The following is a 21982-nucleotide window of genomic DNA, read 5'->3' as shown; positions in this document are numbered from 1 at the left end:
CCTTTTCCCCATCCGTTCCTTCTTTCTTAATCTCCTTTTCTTCCGGTGTTTCCCCCATAGTGAACATTCCATTCGGTCCTGGTCTAGACCCCTGGAACATCCTCCATAAGTTAAACACCTCCACATGGTTTGCTAACTTCTTCCCCTTGTATGTATTGTGCAGATGGTTTAGTAGTGAATGTTGGGCATATGGATCGAAACTGCCATTAGGCGGCCATGGTGTTAACATTTTATTGTCTGTCCCCTGGGTCCACTCTATGCTGTACTTAATTAACTTCTCCCTATGTGGTGGCAGTGTGGTGCATATGTGCTGTAGTGGGGTAGTGAGGGTGTTCCCCCACCCTCCCGACCCTTTCCCGTATGACATAATTTCACTCCCCGTGTTGCCCTTCCCCTTACTTAGCAGTTTACAATATACAACCTTGTATTGCTTACCTCGCCCCGTAAATGTGGGGACTTACGATAATCCTCTGACAAATTATGCAATAATAATAGATATGATGTTATAATATATATTCCTTCCCCTACGGCCCCCTGCGGCCGAAGCGCACGCAGCCCCCTGCGGCTGCGTACCCCTTACGATGATATTATACAGTCGTCCTGTTTCTCCGTTCTCCTCCCCCTTTTACATTTGCCGTGGCCGGCGTTCTCCGTGCGCAGCCACGCCCCTTTCCCCTTCTTCTTTCTATCCACTGGTTTATAGTTTATCTCCGTACCAGCTCCTTTATCATGCTTCTCTTTCCCACCACTCTGAAATCCAAAATTCCTTGTGCTCGCTATATCCTATTAAATCCCTACTGGTGACGTCACCTATTTCTTCGAGCTACTGGTATATACTTGTTATGGGTTTTTTTTTTTTTTTTTTTTTTTTTTTTTTTTTTTTTAAGTTCAAAATACACTTACAATCTACCCCGCTAACCCTACAGCTGTCTTCCTGTCTCTCCTGGAACAAGGTAATCTCATCAATATTATAACCGGACTGCGCACGCTGCGTCGCCTCGCGTGTGATACGCCCCTCAACAGGAGGGCTTAACCAGCCAATTATCTTCCGTTTTGGGCAACTATGTGACTAGCTACCGGCCACAGGGAAACGTCATCTACCTATCGAGTTTCTTGCTCGAACAATAGGGAACCTCATCTACCTATCGAGTTTCTTGCTCGAACAATAGGGAACCTCATCTACTCATTGATCAATAAATGTCAAGTCGTAGGAAACCACACACACCCATCCTCACTCTTAATCGCAATTTAGATCATCAGTGTCTTACGAGCGGCTGCACGTGATGTTTTCGTGCCCCGCCCCCCTCCTTCGCGTAACGTTAGCTCACTTGTTACGAGCGGCTGCACGTGATGTTTTCGTGCCCCGCCCCCCTTTTTCGCGTAACGTTAGCTCACTTGTTACGAGCGGCTGCACGTGATGTTTTCGTGCCCCGCCCCCCTTTTTCGCGTAACGTTAGCTCACTGTTCTCGCACTCGTTTCGCTACCATTCATTCCATTTGCACCACTCAGTTAAACCTTCGCCGCACATCTCTACAATACCTCCCCCCTCCCTTATTTACTTCCTCCCCCTCCCTCACAATTTCGCATTGCTTGTTGTGCGTGTCATGCTCACCAAGTTCTCTCGATGCAGGGCCGCTCGACTGCGTGCACCCTCCAAGCGGCTCGCCACCTCCCCTCGTCTGGACCACGTCTGGACACTCGCCGACCGCGGGCGGGATACTTCTCAACCGGCTCCCGAGGGCCAATATCCGGATTGCGCTGTCCGGTCTTCTCGCGGCTCCGCGATGGTCCTGTAGTCCTCAGAAGGGGGCAACGGCAGAGGGGGCCGCACCGCCGGGCCTCCTCGCAACGGGAGTGCCTGGAAAACTAAAAATAAAAGTTGATCTTAAACAGATCTCAGCAGTGCCTCCAACTTGTCGGGGGGAAATTCTGCCGGGGTCGGCCGGGCCGTCCGCAGACCTCCGGGCAGGGAGGCCCCAACAACCTCCCGTATATCCCAGGTGTGAGATAGAGTATGAGACGCACACAAGGAGCAAGGCGACTCTGCTGTTTATTTATGCAAAACGGCAGGGATGGGTCAAGGAGCGTACGCGTCCGTCCTGACACACACACAATCGTGGGGCTCGCAGGCCCTTTTTACTACATTATGACGCGCTACTTGCGTCACTTCAGAAAGTTAACAAAAAACCTATCGCCACTCTTAATTGGTTGCTCGAGTGGTAGGGTTAATATAGTATACATATAGAGAATGATATTAGTGGTCAAGGTGTAGTCAGGTGGTATATCTGGGTTGTCCCTTCAATTAGATACATAAGAATTGTTACATGAAGACCCTTGAGGATTGGCTAATATTACTGACGTCTGAGATAAGAGCCCCATGTTTTGATTGGTGCATCCGTGAGCTCCCCAGCCTGGGACCACCGTTGTTCCCAGCTCTCGGTGTACCCGTGTTTGCAACAATGTTTCAATATGGGTACATGCAGACAATGTGAGGATTTATTCATAGGTGGGAGCCGACCGTTCCCACTGTAGCAGGTGTCCATTGAGCCTTTCAAGTGTCCCGGCCTGTGCCTCGTAGTGAGGGACCCAGACGCCCTGTCTCTCCTGGGTTTTGGCATCTCGTCAGGTTCGGCTTGGTCACGTGAGGCGGGACCGTGTTTGAGGCAGAATTCTGCACAATTAATATTATTTTTCCACTGTGTGTCTGGTTTAATTTGTAGATATGATTCTATCGTTGGTACGCGGAGTGCGAGGTTGCAACATCGTGCCTTTGATGATTTGTTCTTGGATGTGGGTTTGCAACATTACGACCTTGGCTGGGTGCTCCACCAGGCTCATTCTGCAGGATCAGCAACCTGATTTTTGCTTTGTTAATGTCCACGGAACTCTTGCTTGAGGCCTACTTGGGTCTGGTGCATAAGTGATCCAGTTCGTGCATGGGTGCTTTAGATTATAGTGGCATATATTTCCATGACCAAGATCGTGTTTCCATTATACCTCTCACGGTGGTAACGGGTTTCAAGGGAAGCATGAGCAAGCGTTATAGATGAGTTCATGATGCGTCTTGCGTTTCTGTATTCTGAAAGCCTACGTAAAAATAATAAAGATGCACGTCCGTGAATATGCCTGTCGCCTACGTCAGCACTGAGTATATTCTTCGTGTAGATTGGTGTGGGAATGTTAAGTGTGTATTTTTATACAGATGTGCTTCCCGTTGTCTAGGTCGTCATGGCATCTCTAACGACGTGTGGTTTTTAGTCTAGCTGATCCGAGCCGCAGGTGTCGGCATGGCCAGTGCGGGCTGCTGGGCAGGCAGGTGGACACATCCGTATGTTCCTGTACCAGGGTACCTGGTCGTCTGGTAGATGGACAAATTCTTCTCGCGGCGGGTGTCTGGGTCGTGACCCTCTAGGCCAGATGCGAGAGGTGAAGGACGGGAGCCTAGTCTTCCATTCTCCCACTTCAATCCCACAAGGCCGCATTGTACGTAGACAACATCCTCCCTACCTCTGCACTGAAGATCCTTTCTATTGAAACACTCCTTCCTGAAAATCATCAACAGCTCCCTAACTCAAGGCACCTTCCCTTTGACCCTCAAGACTGGACAAATCCTCCTGTTTCTCAATAACACAACACTTAAAACTGGCAACCTCAGTAATTACCATCCCATCACCCATGTTTCTGTCCTAGGTAAGCTCCTTGACAAAGCAGTAGCCACTCAACACCTCCAACACATCAATGCCAACAACCTCCTTCAGTCCTACCAATCTGGCTTTAGATGCAGATTCAGCGCAGAAATGGCTACCATCGCGGTGTTTGATGATGCCATTAAAAGCCTTGGTGTTGGTGTTGGTGATGGCCATCCTTACCTTGCTAATCACGAATTCCTCAAGATGACCAACTCTACCCATCACCTGTCCGGCAAGAATCCATCCTCTCCCCCGTGATAGTCAATCTTTACTTGGAACCCTCATCGCTCCACACAACGTTCATATCTATCAATATGCAGATGACACAGAACTTTAGCTCTCAATATCTTCCATCAAAGACATCCACATGCTCAAGGCCTGCCTGCCTTTGGTCATGGGTGTCGAGTGCATATCTGAAGCTCAACCACTCTAAGGCTGAATTCTGATTTCTCACCAACAGCATAAAACATTCTGACCTCCAGACCTGGCTCTCTGCTATGGACCTCAAGGGATTCACACCCCAAATGCCCCCGGCACAAAGTTCCTTGGGTTCAACATCTTCAGACACCTCTCCTTCAAACAGCACAGAGAAAGAAAGACACAAAAAGCTTGGTGCCAACTTTCTGTCCTGTGGCAATTCAAGCCCTTCATCCCATAAAAGTAATGTCAGCTCTGCTGTTCAAGCTGTAGTCCTCTCCCACCTGGATGGTGGGAATGCTCTTTTGGAAGGCCTTCCGGTGACTAACCTGGCACCCTTGAGATGTTTTCTTCATGCTGAAGCAAGACATCAAAGGACACAGAAAATTCTACCACATCACCCAAATTCTTCTCCAACTGTGCTGACACTCACTGAAAGCATGTATCATCTTCAAATCATGTTGCATCATCTATCATCTACAAGGTTATCATCCTGAAGTACCCAAGCTACCTCACCCAGAAACTCAGCATCTCCAGAGGCCTGCAATCCACCAGAAGTAAGGAAATGTGCAGACTTGAATTCCAACGGTGCAGGAAGGGAAGAACCAGAAGACAGGCCTTCTCTGTCTACGCTCCAAGACTCTGGAACCTCCACCCCATCAACACCAGACTTGCCCCATTGCTTTTACAGTTCAGGAAATAGTTCAGGATCTTCTTCTTCAAGGAATGGCTCTTCCCTAACTTAGGTGCAAACAGCATTCTCTCCCCACCCTACCTGAGACACAGTGATCTGCTCCTCACTGTCTCCTCCCCTGGTTGCTTGTAGATCCCTTGGGGCCAATTGCCCATCCAACAATGCATTCCCTTGTTAGCTCCCTGCTCCCTTTTTCTCTGCTTGCCTGACAGTGTTCTTACCCCTATGATTGTAAAGCGCTCCACTGATTCCGGAAGCTAGGTCTGTGCTAAAAGAAATACCCTAATAATAACTCTAATAATGATAATGCATGCATACATTCATTGAACTCCTCTTTTAACCACCTCCAAGAGATGTTCATGATGACTCAATCAACATGGGAGCCATGCCTAGGATGGCATACCATTTCCATTTTGAAAATAGGCGCAACGTCATATATACTTCAAAAAGTAAAGTCCTAAACTAGCGCACATGCCCCCAATGAACCAGTGGATGATTACATAGCTCAGCTGAGAGAAATGGCAATTCTCTGGGACTTCAAAGACACATCTGATGCAATGATCCAGGACATTCTTCTGGTGCATAGCAATCATCAAAGAGCACAGGATGAATACATACAAGAGAAGGATGTCTCTCTGGTCAAAGCATTGTAAATAGTTTGATCTTGTGAAGCACCCAAGTAGAGGAGGAAAGAACCTGGGCTTGAAAGTGCTCCGTTGTGCCTGCATTTGTTGTTGTGTTGATTCTCTCCCTGCCCATGTCCTCTGCTCTCCCGCTTCCCCTTCCCATTGTTCTCCCCCTCCCCTGCCCGCCTCCCATCTTGCCCACACCCCCCGTGATTGGCGCTTCTGGGCCGTGTGTTGTCTGGGTTAGCAGCGCTGCTTGCCACGCTCGCAATTTGATCCAGCAGAGCGGGTGAGTGCAGCGCTGCATATGTAGATCTCCATTGCTGCCCCCTGGGCTTAAAAGTGCTCTGTTGTGCCTGCATTTCTTGTTGTGTTGATTCTCTCCCGGCCCGTGTCCCCTGCTCTCCCACTTCCCCTTCCCGTTGTTCTCCTCCTCCCCTGCCCGCCTCCCATCCCGCCCACACCCCCCGTGATTGGCCATCCTGGGCCGTGTGTTGCCTGGGTTAGCAGCGCTTCTCGCCACGCTCTCCATTTGATCCAGCAGAGCGGGTGAGTGCAGCGTTGCATACATAGATCTCCATTGCTGCCCCCTGGGCTTGAATGTGCTCTGTTGTGCCTGCATTTCTTGTTGTGTTGATTCTCTCCCTGCCCGTGTCCCCTGCTCTCCCGCTTCCCCTTCCTCTTGTTCTCCTCCTCCCCTGCCCGCCTCCCATCCCGCCCACACCCCCCCGATTGGCTCATCCTCCCTTTTCACTTACCTTCCCTGGGCAGCCATTGCCTGGCAGCCCCACGGCTAAGGGCCCTAGGCCAAGGGCGGCTCCTGCTTGGTGGCTCCCATTTGGTGTGTGCAGGTGTCCGCAGGGGACCCAGCTACCAGCGGCCAGTCACCTCCCTCTGACCCCCCTGCTACCCTCTCCCCCTTCCACTTACCATTGGTTTCCCCCGCTGTTCCAAATTGTATTAATTGCCTGTATCAGCACCACCTTATTGCAATGTGAAACCCAGGTTTTTTTTCTCCCTTCTTTAGGACTCTCAAACCTTGGTGTTTCTTCACTTCTGTTTTAGGATGTCTATGGTCTGAGCTCTCACCCCGAGTGCCACCGTCCTGTCCCATAGCTCCACACACTTGCCTCTCGCTGTCTTGTCTGTTTACCCTAGGGCCCTACCCCTCTCTCTCCTCTCCCATTAATGGTGGCACCCGTTGGGACGCCCTCCTGGCCTCCTTCCACTCTTCTAAGGTCATCATTAATGCCTGCTCCAATGGGATCGTCTTAGTCCAAGGCCCCCAGGCCAACCTGCTTCTCTTTGATAGTCGCTTTCCGTGCCTCATCAACTTCCTTTCTTCTCCTGCTGTCCCCTCATGCCTTTCACCTACTACCTTGCCTCCCCCTTCTGCCTCCTCCTTGGCTTCCTTGTCTTCCCCCTCCCTCTCTGCCCCCTCTCAGGCTACTGCTACACCTCCGAAGGGCTTACCTACGATCTGTACCCCTCCCCGGAAGTCCTTCAAGGATGGCAATCTTCTCCGTATTGCCACTCTTAACTCACGCTCTGCCGTCAAACATGCCTCTGATATCTGCCGCCTCATGGAAGAACTTTACCTTGATGTCCTCGGTCTCACCGAGACATGGTTCACGCCAGCTCTGTCACTAGCTTCGACACTCTCCTCCCTGATGGCTACAAGATCCTCTCCATGCCCAGGTCCAACCGCTCTGGTGGTGGTGTAGCCCTGATCTTCCCTGAGTGGATTACTGCCACTGTCACTCCTACGCAGGTTTACTCCTCATTTGAATGCCTCGTCTGCAGGCTCTCTCCCTCCCCCAGCCACTCCCTTACTGTGGCTACTATCTATCGGCCACCTGGTCAGATTTCTTCCTTCCTCTCTGAGTGGGCAGACATCTCCTCCTCACTCCTGGCCTCCACCACTCAACTCCTCCTTCTTGGAGACTTCAACATCCACCTGGATGCCCCCTGTCCTCACTCCTGACTCTTTTGTGACCTCTGCGACTCGCTCTCACTCACTTTTCTCCCCTCTGGCCCAACTCACTCTGCAGGGCACACTCTCGATGTTCTGATCTCCTCTGACCTTCCCCTCTCGACCCTCTCTACATCTCCTCTCTCCTGGAGTGATTACTTTCTCCTATCTTCCCACCTCACATTCCCTAGCCCTCAGGTCAAGCCACCTCCATCACTGCCACCCACCTTCTCGGTCATCCGACCCATGAAACGTATGTCAGTTGAGGCTTTCACCGCCACCTTCTCACCCCCTCCTCCCCTTTGGCTGACTCTCACCCTGACACAGCCCTCTTCACGCTCCACTCTTCTATATCTGATAATCTTGATATCCTTGCCCCTGTCATGAGAATCCGCCAGAAGCCCAAAGCCAAGTGTAACTCCTGGTATGACTCAGACCTTATCACCCTAAAACGCAAGTGCAGGGTGGCCGAAAGGAAATGGCGTGCTTTATGTTCATTTTCTGACAAACTGGCCTTCCGCCTGCTGCAAAGGCAATGCTGACTCTCCGTCCTCACCAAGAAGAGAGCTCATATACAAGTCTGCGTCTCTGCAGCATCTAACAACTCGGCCGAACTCTTTAAAATCTGCAAGGAACTGGCAAACCCTGCCGCAGTCTCTACATCTCCTGTCCCTTCCCAGGCCCTCTGCACGGCACTGGCTTCTCACTTTATTTCTAAAACTCAGGACATACTGTCCTCACTCTCCTCCTATCCCCTCCCCCCTCCGTTCCCTGCTCTTCTGCTGGCCCTTCTTCAGCCACCCCCCTCCATCCTTCTCTGCCTTTTCCCTTTTCTCTGCAGACGTGGTTTCTAGACAAGTCCTATCTATGAAAGTCTTGTTGAAACAGGTTCACCCCTGTTCCTCCAAAACTCTCAAGGACCACATCGACTCCCTTGCTCCTGTCCTGGCTGATTTCTGCAATCACTCCTTTGCCAATGGAGTCTTCCCATCTCCCCTGAAGCACTCCCTTATGCACCCTCTTCTTAAAAAACCCTCTGCCGACCCCTCCTGCCGGTTAACTACCGCCCAATCTCCATAACTCCCTTTCTGGGCAAGCTCCTGGAGAAACTGGCCATCACCCAGCTTAATCTCCACACCGAATCTGTTGGTTGTCTTCATGACCATCAGTCTGGCTTCAGAGCTGCCAGAAGCACGGAAACTGCTCTCCTGACGATCCGTGAAGACCTGCTATCCAACCTTGACTCCATCACCCCTTGCGTCCTCATCCTGCTCGATCTCTCTTCTGCCTTTGACACGGTCAATCATGCCATCCTGCTCAACCGTCTCCGTGATAACCTGGGTATCACTGGTCAGGCTCTGGCATGGCTGACTTCTTTCCTCTCCGACCGACCCTCCCAGGTCCAACTTGGGTCCTTCCTCTCTGATATCTTTATCTCTACCTGTGGTGTACCCCAGGGGTCTAACCTCTCTCCCTGGCTTTTCAACCAATACCTGGCACTCCTTGCCCACCGCAACGCCGCTCTTTGCCCCAACTTTCAGTGCTATGCGGTTGACACCCATCTCATTTTCAGGCTACCCTCAGCCTCCTCCTCTCCTTCCCTCATCTCTGATTGTCTGTCTGCCATCCATGAGTGGTGTGCCACCAATGACCTCTGCCTTAATGCCAGTACGACTGAGATTCTACTCATCGGCGCACCCGCTCCCTCCTTCCCTACAGCTCTCTGGCCGGCCTCTCTTGGCCCTCTTCCTGCTCCCACCTGCACAGCAAAAAACCTCAGAGTCATCTTCGACTCCACACTCTCCTTCTCTCCTCACATCTCTGATGTCTCTAAGAAGTCACACTACCAGCTGCACCTCCTCAGAGGTATACTTCCTTTCCTTTCCTTCCCCCAGAAGCTCACTGTCTCCAGAGCCCTGATTCTTTCTAAGCTGGACTATTGTAATAGCCTCTATCTAAATCTGCCTGCCTCTACTCTCCGCCCTCTGCAACTGATCCAGAACAGGACTGCAAGACTTGTCCTTGGTCTCAAGCTCAGTGATCGTATCTCTCCAGGTCTGAAATCTCTTCACTGGCTCCCAGTCGCTATGAGGATTAAGTTCAAAACCCTCTGTATTGTCCACAAGGCCTTCTGGGGCTTGGGGCCACAGTGCCTTCAACTATCTCTTCCTACATATCTTCCTTCCCGAGTACTCTGCTTCTCTGCATCCAACTCCCTCAGGGTCAGTCGCTTCTCCAAGCAACGAGTTTGTGGTAGATCTCTCTCTTCTGCCGGGGCCTCCCTCTGGAACAGCCTTCCTGCCTCCCTGAAACTTGAGGAAAACCATCTCCGGTTCCGGAAGCACCTCAAAACCTTCCTCTTTGCCTCTGCTTTCTCTCCCCCTCTCCCCTGCTAAATTCCTGGCTGAAACGGCACTGGTTACCTGGCCACCCTTCTGACTCTCGGGCCCAAGCCCCACCAGTTGCCCACCTGCACTGCCTCCCTGGCAACCCCTGCACTGGGGACTGTTTTCTGTATCCCTACTGTCCCCCTACTAGCACTTATTTCTGCACTTCCTTGCACTTGCCACCAATGTCTGCACTTCCTTGCACTTCCCACCAGTGGCCTTTTATTTATCTTGTTATCTACTATCCCATGTACTGCACTTTCCCCTCTCCCTCCCCATGCACTTTTCCCTTTTCCCCTCCCCATGCACTTGCGCGCTCTGAATGATACCTGGCCTAGTAGGATTGTTGTTTCTGTCTTCCCTTGTTCCCCCTCCCTTGCCTCGTCGCGCCTCTTAACACTTGTGTATAGGTGCGTTATAAATACTATATCATATCATATCATATCATAGCTTCCATCTTCCCCACAATCCACTGAGTTACACACCACTATCACAGAGGCAAGATAGAATTGTGTAGTCAGCACCTTACTTACTAGAAAGCAGACACGGCCCACCACCAGACAGAAATGCATGAAACTAATGTGGGAGCAAAACTCACAAGGGCAACATTCGTACATGTTCAGCATGATTTAGAGATGTTGGCGCAATTCTGCGAATGTATTCCATAGAGAAGACAAAAATCCATTATCACAACATCGACCAATGATCTTGATGAAGACCCAGAGCAAGATGAAGGTCACACCATTCTGGCATCTCACACCACACAGGTCAAGAGATCAAAGCCCCACTGGCAAGTGTCAGAGCTGATGCTCATTCTTCTAAATATTCACTTATTCTGCTAATCAAATATCCAGCAAAATAGTTTTGTGGAATTTCCTTTCAGCACATTTTTTGAAAACCCTTTACAGAGTGTTCCAACTTTTCTGTGGCTACACGTTCTGCAACCTAGTTTTTTTGTTGAAATTACCAGGTGTCCTCATATTTAGCTGAAAAGACAGGCTGCATACATATCATTTATATTATTTGTTGCTGCAGGTTCGCCAACGGCGAAATAGATAACAATTCATTTTCATAATTTAAGGAACTGAAAAATGATGACATTTGCCCACAAAGATGGGAATTAAAATTTTGCACGGATACAAATGTAATCCTTGTCCAAAGTAATTCTGTTCCATGCATTAGCTTTAACAATAAAGGTCTGATTATGAGTTTGGTGGTATTGCCTCCAGAAATACCACTAAACTCCTTGATCACTAATGTATGCGACAATGACCAGGTGATGGAATTGTCTGCATTTTTCCAAGTCATGAGAGTACCTTTATGGTATTTTCCATTTTGGAGTCGCAAAGGACTGCATGGGGTGTGGCTATTACCAGATGGGGTAATTAACACATGCGGTACCGCTTTTGTATGGTGGTAATTAATTCATCAACAAACAACTGGTGTAATTACTGGATGTCTTACCTCCGATGCCAAACTCATAATCAGACACTTAGAGACCCTCCTTCTACTCCAATCCACTTCACCCGAATGATCGGAAACATGGAAGCATGTCCATTTTAATACACACAATGTCACACTCACACTAATCTCCGTTAGAGGAACCTTAAGAAAGGTTTGTGAAGTCTGATCTGGTTGAACTTACCTACACCGTAGGAACTGCTATAGAAAAATGCAGCAACCGTCTATGTATTTCGGTATGGTTGGTCATACGTATTTGAAAAAAAAGGTTATTAATCGTTGCCTTTTAAGGGTCCTGTAGACCACTTCACAAGATTTCAATCTTTAACCAAGATTTCCTATGCATATTTAGCTTGATTGTTCTGTTCTATGTGATAACTCTGCTTTTGTAGGTCCCCCAACCAAAAGACTGATTTTTTTTTGGCCAATTTTGGGCAGCCCAAAACACATATTGCCTCGCCTCCCACCCGCACTATCTCCCACCCTCCCCGATTGGGATTTGTTAAAAATCAAGGAGTTTCACCCCCGAACCTCCCACCCTCAGCACCTGACAGAACCCCACACCCCCGGAAAATAAACAAACACACACACAAACATGCAACACACACACAAACACACACACAACACAAACGCAACACAGACACTTACCCGTTCTTCGTCATGCCCACTTCCGGTTCCCTGTGTGCCTGTCAGTCCCTGTGCGCACTCCAGTGGGTCACAAGGGCTGTCAGTCTGACTTAGAAAGACCGCTCTTTACAGTCACAGAGCGGTCTTTCTAGATCGTTTTTTTAATTCTATTTTTAAAAAGGTCTATTGACCTATTACCAATTGTTCTTCTTTGCCCTCCCATTCATTCTTAGTCATAGGGCCTCATTACGAGTAGGGCTGTAAGGGATACCGGGCACCGATAAGGAGACCGGTGCCGGTAATCCCTTACCGCCCTACTACGAGTTCCATTATCGGGTCCCTCCTTTAATGCCTGGTCTGACCAGGCGTTATGGACGGGACCCGCTAAGGGAAATCAGAGCCAATAACGGTACCGCAAATTGAGGTACCGTTATTAGCTACTTCCCCATTCCCATTGAGCCCTTTGGGGGCTCAAATGGCAATGGGGAATGTTTTTTTCAATGGGGACTTACCGGTCCCAAAAAGTTCGGACTACACCGCTAAGTCCCTATTGAACGAGTCCGGTGCCGGTACCGTTATTGGAGGCAGTCATGGCGCAAATAGCACCATGACTACCTCCAATCTCGGAATGAGGCCCATACTGTTTCCTCACCTAACAGTAGCAGGCCGCCTTGCCAAAGACAACCTTCAATCCAGGTATCTTGAGAATTGCTCACTCATGACTGATGGCACACAGCACTATATTGATATGGGTAGATTTTGTGTGTGTATGTGTGCTAATTTGCATACCCACACTGTCTTGGTGATGTGGCTCTAAACTGGAGGTGAACTTCCAGCAATGGCTACTAGGTAGCATTGTGAAATGTGTGAATTGGCTTAAATGGAGGGTCCTACTATCACATTTCAGGTGAATGCATTTCTTTCAAGCCTTTTTAAACCCACCATAACTGTAATGATGTTTTGTAAACATGTCCCAATGTTCCAACCACAAGGCTGTCAATACTATTCAAGACTTGGCTCAAATTGAGTATTTTACAATTGTATATATATATATATATGCCACCTTATGCCAATGAATACTGTGAGCATTCATGGGGGTCTACAGATGTAGGACTGAGATGGAGAGAGATTGCTTTAAAAAGCTACAGCCATAGGGGCCTGGATCCCAATCCTTATGTATCTATTTATGTGCCATGTTCAACCTATGTATCTGGTCTATATTGTGTATGTACTTGCTTTTTACCATGTACTTGTTCAATAATCCTTATGCATCTCTATGTAACTTTATGCACTCCTTAAGAAATGCGCCCAGTTGCCCCAGGGCCGGGTGCACAATGCAAATAAAATAAATACAAAATACAAATACTATACTACACTGATGATCCCTAATATGCATCAAACCAGGTATGTAGTTCTCTGGCAGTCTTGCAAAATGTCTGTCTTGTGATAAAGCTATGTAGCCTACATAATCTAGAACGCATTGCTGATGTGACTCTCAATTGGAGCTGAAATTCCAGGGTGGCTTCATAGTAGGACATTTGGAACAAACCACTTAGTGATGTGTCAAGCCATATATATATATATATATATATATATATATATATATATATATATATATATATATATATATATATATATATATATATATATATCAGTATCCAGTGAGTAATAATGCATGTCTTGAACAGTGCGCCATAATTTGTGAGATTAAGCATTTGGCATAAATGGATTCAAATCGAGAAACGTGGCTTACCTTGTAAGAGTAGGGGCACACCACATCACACTGGGAGATACGTTTCACTTAAAATAAATCAACTTTATTCAGCAATGTGGCTATATCTTAAAGCCATCTATGAACGTGTTTTAAGAAACAAGGCATCCTTCTTAGGCATACAATTAAAAGATGCAGGGTAAACAGGTCACCTTGTGTAGGTACAGTTGCATAGAGTCATCATGGAAAATCACTACGAGATAGCTACTATTTTGCTTACAAATATTAGACACAGTTCCTAAGCATATCAATAACAATGTGCATTACTATACCTACTTGGAAGTAATGCCTCTGCTATACCTGACATTGCCTTTGACCAGATAAGTATATTTAATAGAAATTGCGTAGAAGTTACTCTTAACTCCAGTGCACCAGTTTTCAATGCACAGATTCCCAGCAAAGTTGTTGCCGTTACTGGGGATATATCATGCTTAACTTTTCTCACCTTTGCTTCTGTATTTGATTTCTCGATTGATTGATTGATTGATTGATCCAAATGTGTTTATTTCTGAGCCAGTATGATATGATATTTATAACGCACTTAATACACAGAAGTGTCTAGGCGCAGACCCACAGATCGAACCTGTGTTTCTCTGTGTCGCCTTGCTTCCAAGGCGAGCACGTTGCCCCTGAGCTATCCTCCTGAGACAAGTAGCAGTTGATACATCAATGACCCAATGAGCAATGTGCCCACCAAGCATTGAGAAAGTCAATGGGAAAATGCAAGCCCACTAAAACCAATTTACAGATTCATACTTGACCCCATCCAGAGTCTCTCTGGTGGGGCTGGTGCACCTCTGGTCACACCATCTCTCCTCAGGTTACACCCTAATGGGCTGCCTTCGTAAGCATGGAATAATCTATGGAGGGGCACGACAAGACTATCCACCGCACAGCCTCCTACTACATGGTCATTCTTCTTGAAAGCTCTCGCAGGACATTCCGTTCCATGAGCTCCCACCCCGGTTCAGCCACACTGGTTCAATGCACACCCCCTGGGAATAGCCTGCTGGCGCCCACCTCAATGAATTCTAAGTAACTTAAGTATATGCCTGTTGAGTGCATACATTAAGAGGAAGGTCCAACAGAAATTGTGTTTGCATTGATAATAAAGCAACATTGACTTCCATGGGAACTGTGAAAAAAGCTGTGAGTGTTGTTAAGCACATAAATAAAAACAGATATATTCAAAAATACATACTCACACATCAAAACAATGTGCAGCTGTTACTATCCACTGATTGCCGATAATTGATCCTCCGCACGCATGTTTCTGTATGCGACCAACCCGGTTGATGTGCAAGCTGACTTGCCATGGCCATTCCCCATCAGAAGAATCAGTTCCTCCAACAATCCTTCCACTTAGATCAGTTGGTGTACCACATCCTACATTAAAAAGTCAGGTGACCGCTATCACTCACGAGTACACACATGAAACCATAGCAAAAAACGAAATGGACATCTTAAAAATGTTAGATCCGTAGCTAATAACATAACTGGGTAGGATTTAGCATCCTTCTTTTGCATTATGTTTTAAGATCGTCAATGTGGTATTGCTTTGCAATGCACTTGGATCCCCTGTGTACTCAACCGTGTAAAATGTAGTGGTATGTTTGTGCACTAATGATGGCCAAAGCAGTCACATATCTCTGTGTATGAGCGCTGCAAAACTTTTAGTAACGTAGTGTCCCCACCCGATATTTGAAGAAGGGAATAATAAGGAAACCCTACGCATACCAGGCATAATGTATACCCAACTTGTGGCATGTGTAGTCAATTAACATTTTTGGAACCACTGCACAACAAACAGTATTAATTGTTTGTAATATACCAAACAGTGCATCTAGTCATTAGTGTATTTTTTTAATATGAGAATGACAGTAGATTTCCTGAGGAAGACTGGGAAAGAGACTGTGGAAAGGGAGATATTTAGGAGAGTCATAAGTAGGAGCAAATGAAAGGTGTCCGTTGCAGAAAAGACCCTGGCATGAATAGTCCAAGAAGGATTGTCACACTTGAGAAAGGGTGCAAGTTAAGGTGAAGTGTTGTTAGGGAAGTAAGATACAGAAGTGAGAGTATGGGTGAGGTAGGAGAGGGAAGGAAGTTGTCAAAGTGCACCAGAACGTGCAGCTCTTTGAGGAGAAGTAGCTGGATAAGTCATCAGCAGAGACAGATAGAGAGAAAGAGAGAGAGAGAGAGAGAGAGCGAGAGAGAGGGAGAGAGAGAGAGAGAGAGAGAGAGAAAGAGAGAGAGAGAGAGTGTGAGAGAGAGAAGAATTGAGGGAGAATAGAGGAGGGAACCAAGCTGAGTGGTCAGGAGGAGTGAACATGGATCCAACAGCCATGGAGACTATTTGAGCAAAAACAGGAAACGAGTTTAGAACTGAACATTAGGGAAATTAGGCACTGACAGGGCAAGAGGTATGATCAGGGACGTCCTTTCAACAAAATGCCAGGAGTAGTGGAAGTGACATCACCGACCCTTGACCTCTGATGACATCACACAAAGTGATGTAATTTGACCCCTCCCCGAAGCGACATCACCAGAAACGATGGAATACAACCTTTCACCCCTTGCCAAAACAGGAAGTGCTATTACATAGCAGTGTTCCTAAGTACACTACGATAAATATGGTTATGATATCACTGTAATGTGATATACATTTCATACAAGAATGACTCACCATATGTATCATTAATATCAGTGTGAATAGGCCCATATTATCAAATTACTGTGAATGCGAGCAGACTTCCAAGTCAAATAATAATGATGTGTTATTATATAGCACTTATGTGTAAGCATTTTATATAGAACAAATATACCTACAATATCCCCCAACCTGTGTTGCTACTCATTTATAGACCTCAGAAAGATGAAAGGCTGAGTTGGCCCTGCCGGGATTCAAACCAGCAAACCTGCAGATCACACACACATTGCAGCAGCGAGCGCTCAACCCACTGAGTAAGCATACCAGCTATAGCTATTTTACCAGTTATAGTAAAATGAGCATTTACATGTCTGAATGTTCTGAAAGTCAGAAAGCAAATTACACTCTGTAGTGGATACCAATGAACTGGTAATTGAGATTTAACAGTAGGCCAGTTCATCTGCAGGTCTAGTGCGAAGTTGACCACATGTCAAGCCTGTGTGGCTCTAGTTGTCAGGCTTCAGAGGTTGGCAAAATAGATACCATTGGGAGGGTTCATAACTGTTTATTAAAGAATTTAGAGTAGCACAGGGAAAGCCGAGCACTCACACGGCATCCCGTACTCTGGGCACTCGTTACCTCATACATGCAAAAAAACATCCTGAACAGCATGCCAGGGAGAGAGTAAAGATATACACATTACAACAAAGCATTAATTATGGCACAATGAAATTAAGGGCCACTTCATGAGCTATGTTCAACCATTTCTACACTTTGCACAAGCTTTTAGGCAAAAGGATTATGTCAAATGACCGAGGACACTGAGATGGAATGTCTTGTGATGATCGTAACAGAGATAGCGGCAGAAAAAAATATGCTATAACTGTAACTTGCAAAAAGCAAAATATATATAGTATTTGTCTGCATTGTGAATTGGAGGTGTTTAAAAACAGACTAAATCACTGACTCATCCCCTCAAGTCTGCCTAAAATAAACCTTTTATTAGTCTAGCAATTATTGTATAGAATTCCAGAAAGACTATTTGTTATTCCTATTCTTTTTTATTTAGGGTCTCTGCTCAAAGTGTTACCCTTGTGGAACCCCCTGTTATTTTAAGAAGCCTGAACAAGAAAGCCAGCCACTCCGGAACAAAGAGTCACATGGTGCTGGCCACAGCATAGGACCTTCCATTTAAAAAAAAAAGAAAAACGTTTTTGGTGTGATTTTTTTAGGGGTTGCAGGGGAGACCACAGGGGTAGCAATGGAGACCTCAGGGGTCGCAGTTGAGACCCCTGAGAACCCCCAAATGACGTCCCTGGCTATGATTCTCTGATGGTGAAAAGTATAGAGGACACACAGATTTAGTATTAGTGTCAAAAGGGCAGACATGGAGGTCTTGATCTGTTGACCACTAGGTCGAGGGTGGAGGGTGTGAGTTGGCTGAAGTAAAGAAGCAAGAAGGGAATAGGCTCTTCGATAAAAGTCATGAATCATATTAGACCATTTGAAGGTGGTGTATTACATCTGCTTATGGACGACCTATTGGAATAAACTTAACTATAAGAGCCAAATGATAACAAAAGGTCTGCTCACCAAAAGTGACCTTGACCTTGCATAGCCTAGCTGAGAAGCCAGATATTCCTCCTTTGCCATGCCGTATCCCAGTAGGCCATCCTGTAGAAGACATTCTTAGGTTACATTTACATCTGGGAAGGGTAAGAAAAGAATATGACATGTTATTTATGGTCCTGTATGTATTTTCTGTTTTTTCAAATATTTCCTAATCCAATACACTATCATACTTGTCTTGAATGCAGGCTCCGCGGGCAGTCTGATAAGTGTAAAATTGACAGCGGATTGTGTCCGTGCAACGCTGTTCACACGCTTTCTCTCCTGAAACGTAGACTTCTTCTAAGTCACTTCCCACAAAGTCAGAGTCGAGGACAACTGGCAACGGGCAGACTGAAATCATCAATGTACAGCATGTTATTTATGTTGTCATATTTGTTCTGCTTAATGAAATTATTGCAGTGTCAAATTATTTCAATCATACATACTAGCCGTAACTTTTCTGCAGCTGAGAAGACTGAAGCCCGACAAAGTATTTCCTTTCCGCTGTGGTGCGGTTGGTATGCCAGTTTTAGATGTCTTCAAGGAACATAGATTTCTGGAGAGGAAAAGTATGAACGATTACAGAGAACTGCATAATTATAACAGCATCACCTTCCATCTAGAGAGCATTTAAAATCTAAGCTAATTTAGATTGGTCTGAGTGAAAAAGTGAGTTTTCTTATTTCCTTATGCAGTAACACATTAGTCTACCTGAGGCGGTTTTACCAAATGTGCTACAGAGAAACAACTTAAAACATATGTAGACAATGTCAAATAGAGCCAATCTGTGAGCAAACATCAGGGTTCAATTTTTTCCAAAATGTCCAAGATAATTTATTCTGGGTTAACCTTTTCAGTAATTGCGTGCAAGATTGGGAATGCATCTGAGAATTCATATTATTTAATCCCACTGTTTAGTCTACAGACGTGTTCATTAAAAAAAACATGCCCTAGAAATTTGGGGTAGATTCACAGAGTCAAGGAGTTGTATTCCAAACACATAGAAAATTTCATAGGGCATGGTATTTGAGAAAACAATTTGCAACATTTGTGTAATTACTCTTGGCATCTGTCTGACTTCATGTGCCTTTTTTAAAAAAAAAAATATGTTTTATTCCTGTGCTGGTTTATTTAAACCTTACGCATAAATCCATACACAAAACAAGCAATCAATAACAATATTTCCTCAGAAACCATATACATACCTCCATTTTAAGACAATAATACATCTTATATAAAATATCATCAACCATAATACCAAATTCTATATTTGTTAATAATTATATTTCATGTCATATTTACAGGTCAACCAATATAATATGCCTTAAAAAGTTTATAACAGCAATAGTTAATGACGAATGAAAGCCACTATAAAATCTTCTCTACAGTTACATCAGGAACTAATAATCTACACCTCAGTGCATCACCCTCTTTGTGAATAGTCTATGGTTAAAACAGTGAACTTGGAACTTGGGTAGAATACAAAAAAGGATTGCTATTTAGGCAACATTAAAAATAGTTGTGTTCCATCATACGAGAAACAGCATAAATCAAAATAGAAGAAACTTAAAAAGATAAAGACATAAAGCACGCGAAACACAATGAAGAAAAGAAGACAGAAATATAAGAATCTGTGGTCATGCAACCACACGGGCGAGGATCGGGCGTTGCATCGACAGAGAAAGAACATGCCTGAACCCAAAAATCCTCCAAGAAACTCTCACAAAAAAGCAATGCATGAGTATTAACTTAGGCCACAATTTTCACACAAGTTGTTTGACTTTCGCACACTTGCTGCACCACTTACCCTGGGGCATCAAGGGGTGAGTTAGTTGAGCAGATAAGCACAGGATATAGATGTGGGCAAGATGATGAATTCTAATGCAAGATATGCCAGAGTAGGTGCTCAGCAACGTGTTCATTGCCATCGTCTAGCCCTTGCTTGCCAACCCTTTGTGAACTTCCGCTTGTGTAGACATTTGTGTAAATTTTACATACATTCTGGCAGAATGTGCGCATACCTGAGGCACTATTAAGTTACTCTTAGACACATGGGATTCAACTTTTGTGACTTGTGAATCATTTAAATATGCACATCAGATCAAAAACACTGAAGCCAATATTAAGAAATGTAGGTTTTTCTCAATGTCGCCCAGCATCATGTTATTTCATAGGGGCAGGTTCTCCATTGAATGGCTGGTCTCGACTGTTGTCTTTTAGACAAGCAGTACAAATCAGGAAGCACTTTCTTGCACTTTAAATGTTTTTTACTGTATTAGGAATGTTGAAGTGTACCTGACTTAATGTATTGTATAGCGCTGCATTGTTGTTATGGATGTTATTATTCTGAAATAAACTCAATTTGATCAATATGCATGATTTACTAATATGTCCAGACACAAGTCACACCTAAAACTGGAACATGAGTCTGCTATTCTGCAATTGTCCAGGCGCACTATCTTTTGTGAAATTAAAACGGTAATGTATTTTTATTAAAATCTTCTAGTATATGAATCTGTGGTGTACTGACAATAAAAACGTGCAGTGATAGTTACTTTTTGAGCGTTCCTGGTGTTAATTGGACGTACAATGAATCATTTAAAACACTAATGGAAAGCTTTGATGTTACAAAACCTATCTTTCTACATTTGCTTGCTACCTTTTGCTGGCCCACCTACTGTGCTTCCTAAACAGCGGTTCCCCTGCTCCCACCCTTCCTTCTTACTAGCCCTCTCCTTGTAACCTTTGCCTGTTTATAGAATGATGTTTCCTTGATTGTATTTCTTAGTTTGGATTTTTAACTCATGTATAATACTGGCTTTGTTGTATGTAATATATTTAATGTACTCATATTTTAATGTTGTCTCTAATGTGTAAAGTTCACATGTTTAGCTATAGCACATTACATTTTAAAAAAAAGTAACCTTTGCCTTTTAAAACAAAAAAACCCTGTTAGCTCATTCTTACCCTGCTCACTAATTTATTTTCATTTCAAACCTCTGACACTTTTAATCTTTCTTCTCCTGCCCCATTCCTCTCTCCACAGTTGGCATGATATCCACATTTTGTAAACTGATGTTTTGGGAATTGGGCATTTGGCACGCAATGTTTGTCCCATTCCCTTTGAAAAGTCACCTTGTTTTTGGTTCATCTTGATGTCGTTTGTTTGAATGGTCATTGGTCATTAACGTGAGAGCTAATTCGACGAAGTAGAGCAGTACTTACACCCTCTAATGCTTTTGTAATTTGCACATGAGTAAAAGTCACCTGATTCAAAGAAGGAAATCGAAGTTCAAGCAAATTTCATTGACTGTTCCTTTCAGAATCGACTCGAGGTGACCTGAATTGGCCAACTCACACATTTGAGTAACATACGGCAAATGTATACATGAATAATGTTATCCTTAATGTTACTTTGTGTATTCGTGCATTTTACTTATGAGCAAATGGCACATTTTAGGTGGATTTAAATGCTACATTCTTATGTGAATGGACCCCAGTGCAGGCATCTCACTAAGATGTTCAAAGACAGATTGGCAATCGTGTCAATTAGGCGAAAAACACTGATTAGACCTCACCATGCACAGGCCTATATTCACAAAGCAACAAAGTCAATTGTCACTCAGAGGCAGCAGGGGAAAAAACAATGGCATCAAACATCAAACAGGAAAACAGTAGCACAATTCTCTTGTAATAATTTCCTCCTTTAACATCCATGTTAATACATAAATCCATGTTTTGAGGTTCTGCTATCCCATTGTTCGACCACTAAACGTTTAGCTTGTTTCCCTTTGATTTTCTAGGATCTCTTACCTTCTTTCTGTTGTTAGCGCGACTTCTGCTGAAGACACCCTGTCACTGCAACCCTTTCTATACTGTCCTGTATTCACATATATGGATCCTGGGGCAAGGGTGCTTTGTAAGCACCACATTTTGGTTTCAGGGAGATTATAGCACTGTATACTATTTCTGTGGAGTAGGTTGGCGGCACCTATCGTTTAATTTTGACTTCACAAGGGGTGTATAAGTATTCAACTGTACCAGCAGGTAGCCATTAGGGTATGAATGCATTTTATAAG

General features: G+C 45.2%; 1 protein-coding gene across 2 annotated transcripts in view; it reads right to left on the bottom strand.

Moving 5' to 3' along the window:
• The window catches only part of LOC138516427 (plasma kallikrein-like), a 451405-nt gene that overhangs the window by 138773 nt on the left and 290650 nt on the right, over positions 1-21982 (bottom strand). For both annotated transcript variants that reach the window (XM_069631547.1, XM_069631548.1), the window contains 4 exons: positions 18350-18459; positions 18095-18254; positions 17886-17998; positions 14851-15031 (listed from right to left, as the gene is read on the bottom strand). In XM_069631547.1, coding sequence (XP_069487648.1) covers positions 14851-15031; positions 17886-17998; positions 18095-18254; positions 18350-18459 — 564 coding nt within the window. The remainder of the gene's footprint in view (positions 1-14850; positions 15032-17885; positions 17999-18094; positions 18255-18349; positions 18460-21982) is intronic.

This window comes from Ambystoma mexicanum, chromosome 6q (genome assembly GCF_040938575.1).
Source record: "Ambystoma mexicanum isolate Mex_15411 chromosome 6q, UKY_AmexF1_1, whole genome shotgun sequence".
Classification (NCBI taxonomy): Eukaryota; Metazoa; Chordata; class Amphibia; order Caudata; family Ambystomatidae; genus Ambystoma; species Ambystoma mexicanum.
This window is presented reverse-complemented; position numbering and strand designations above follow the sequence as displayed.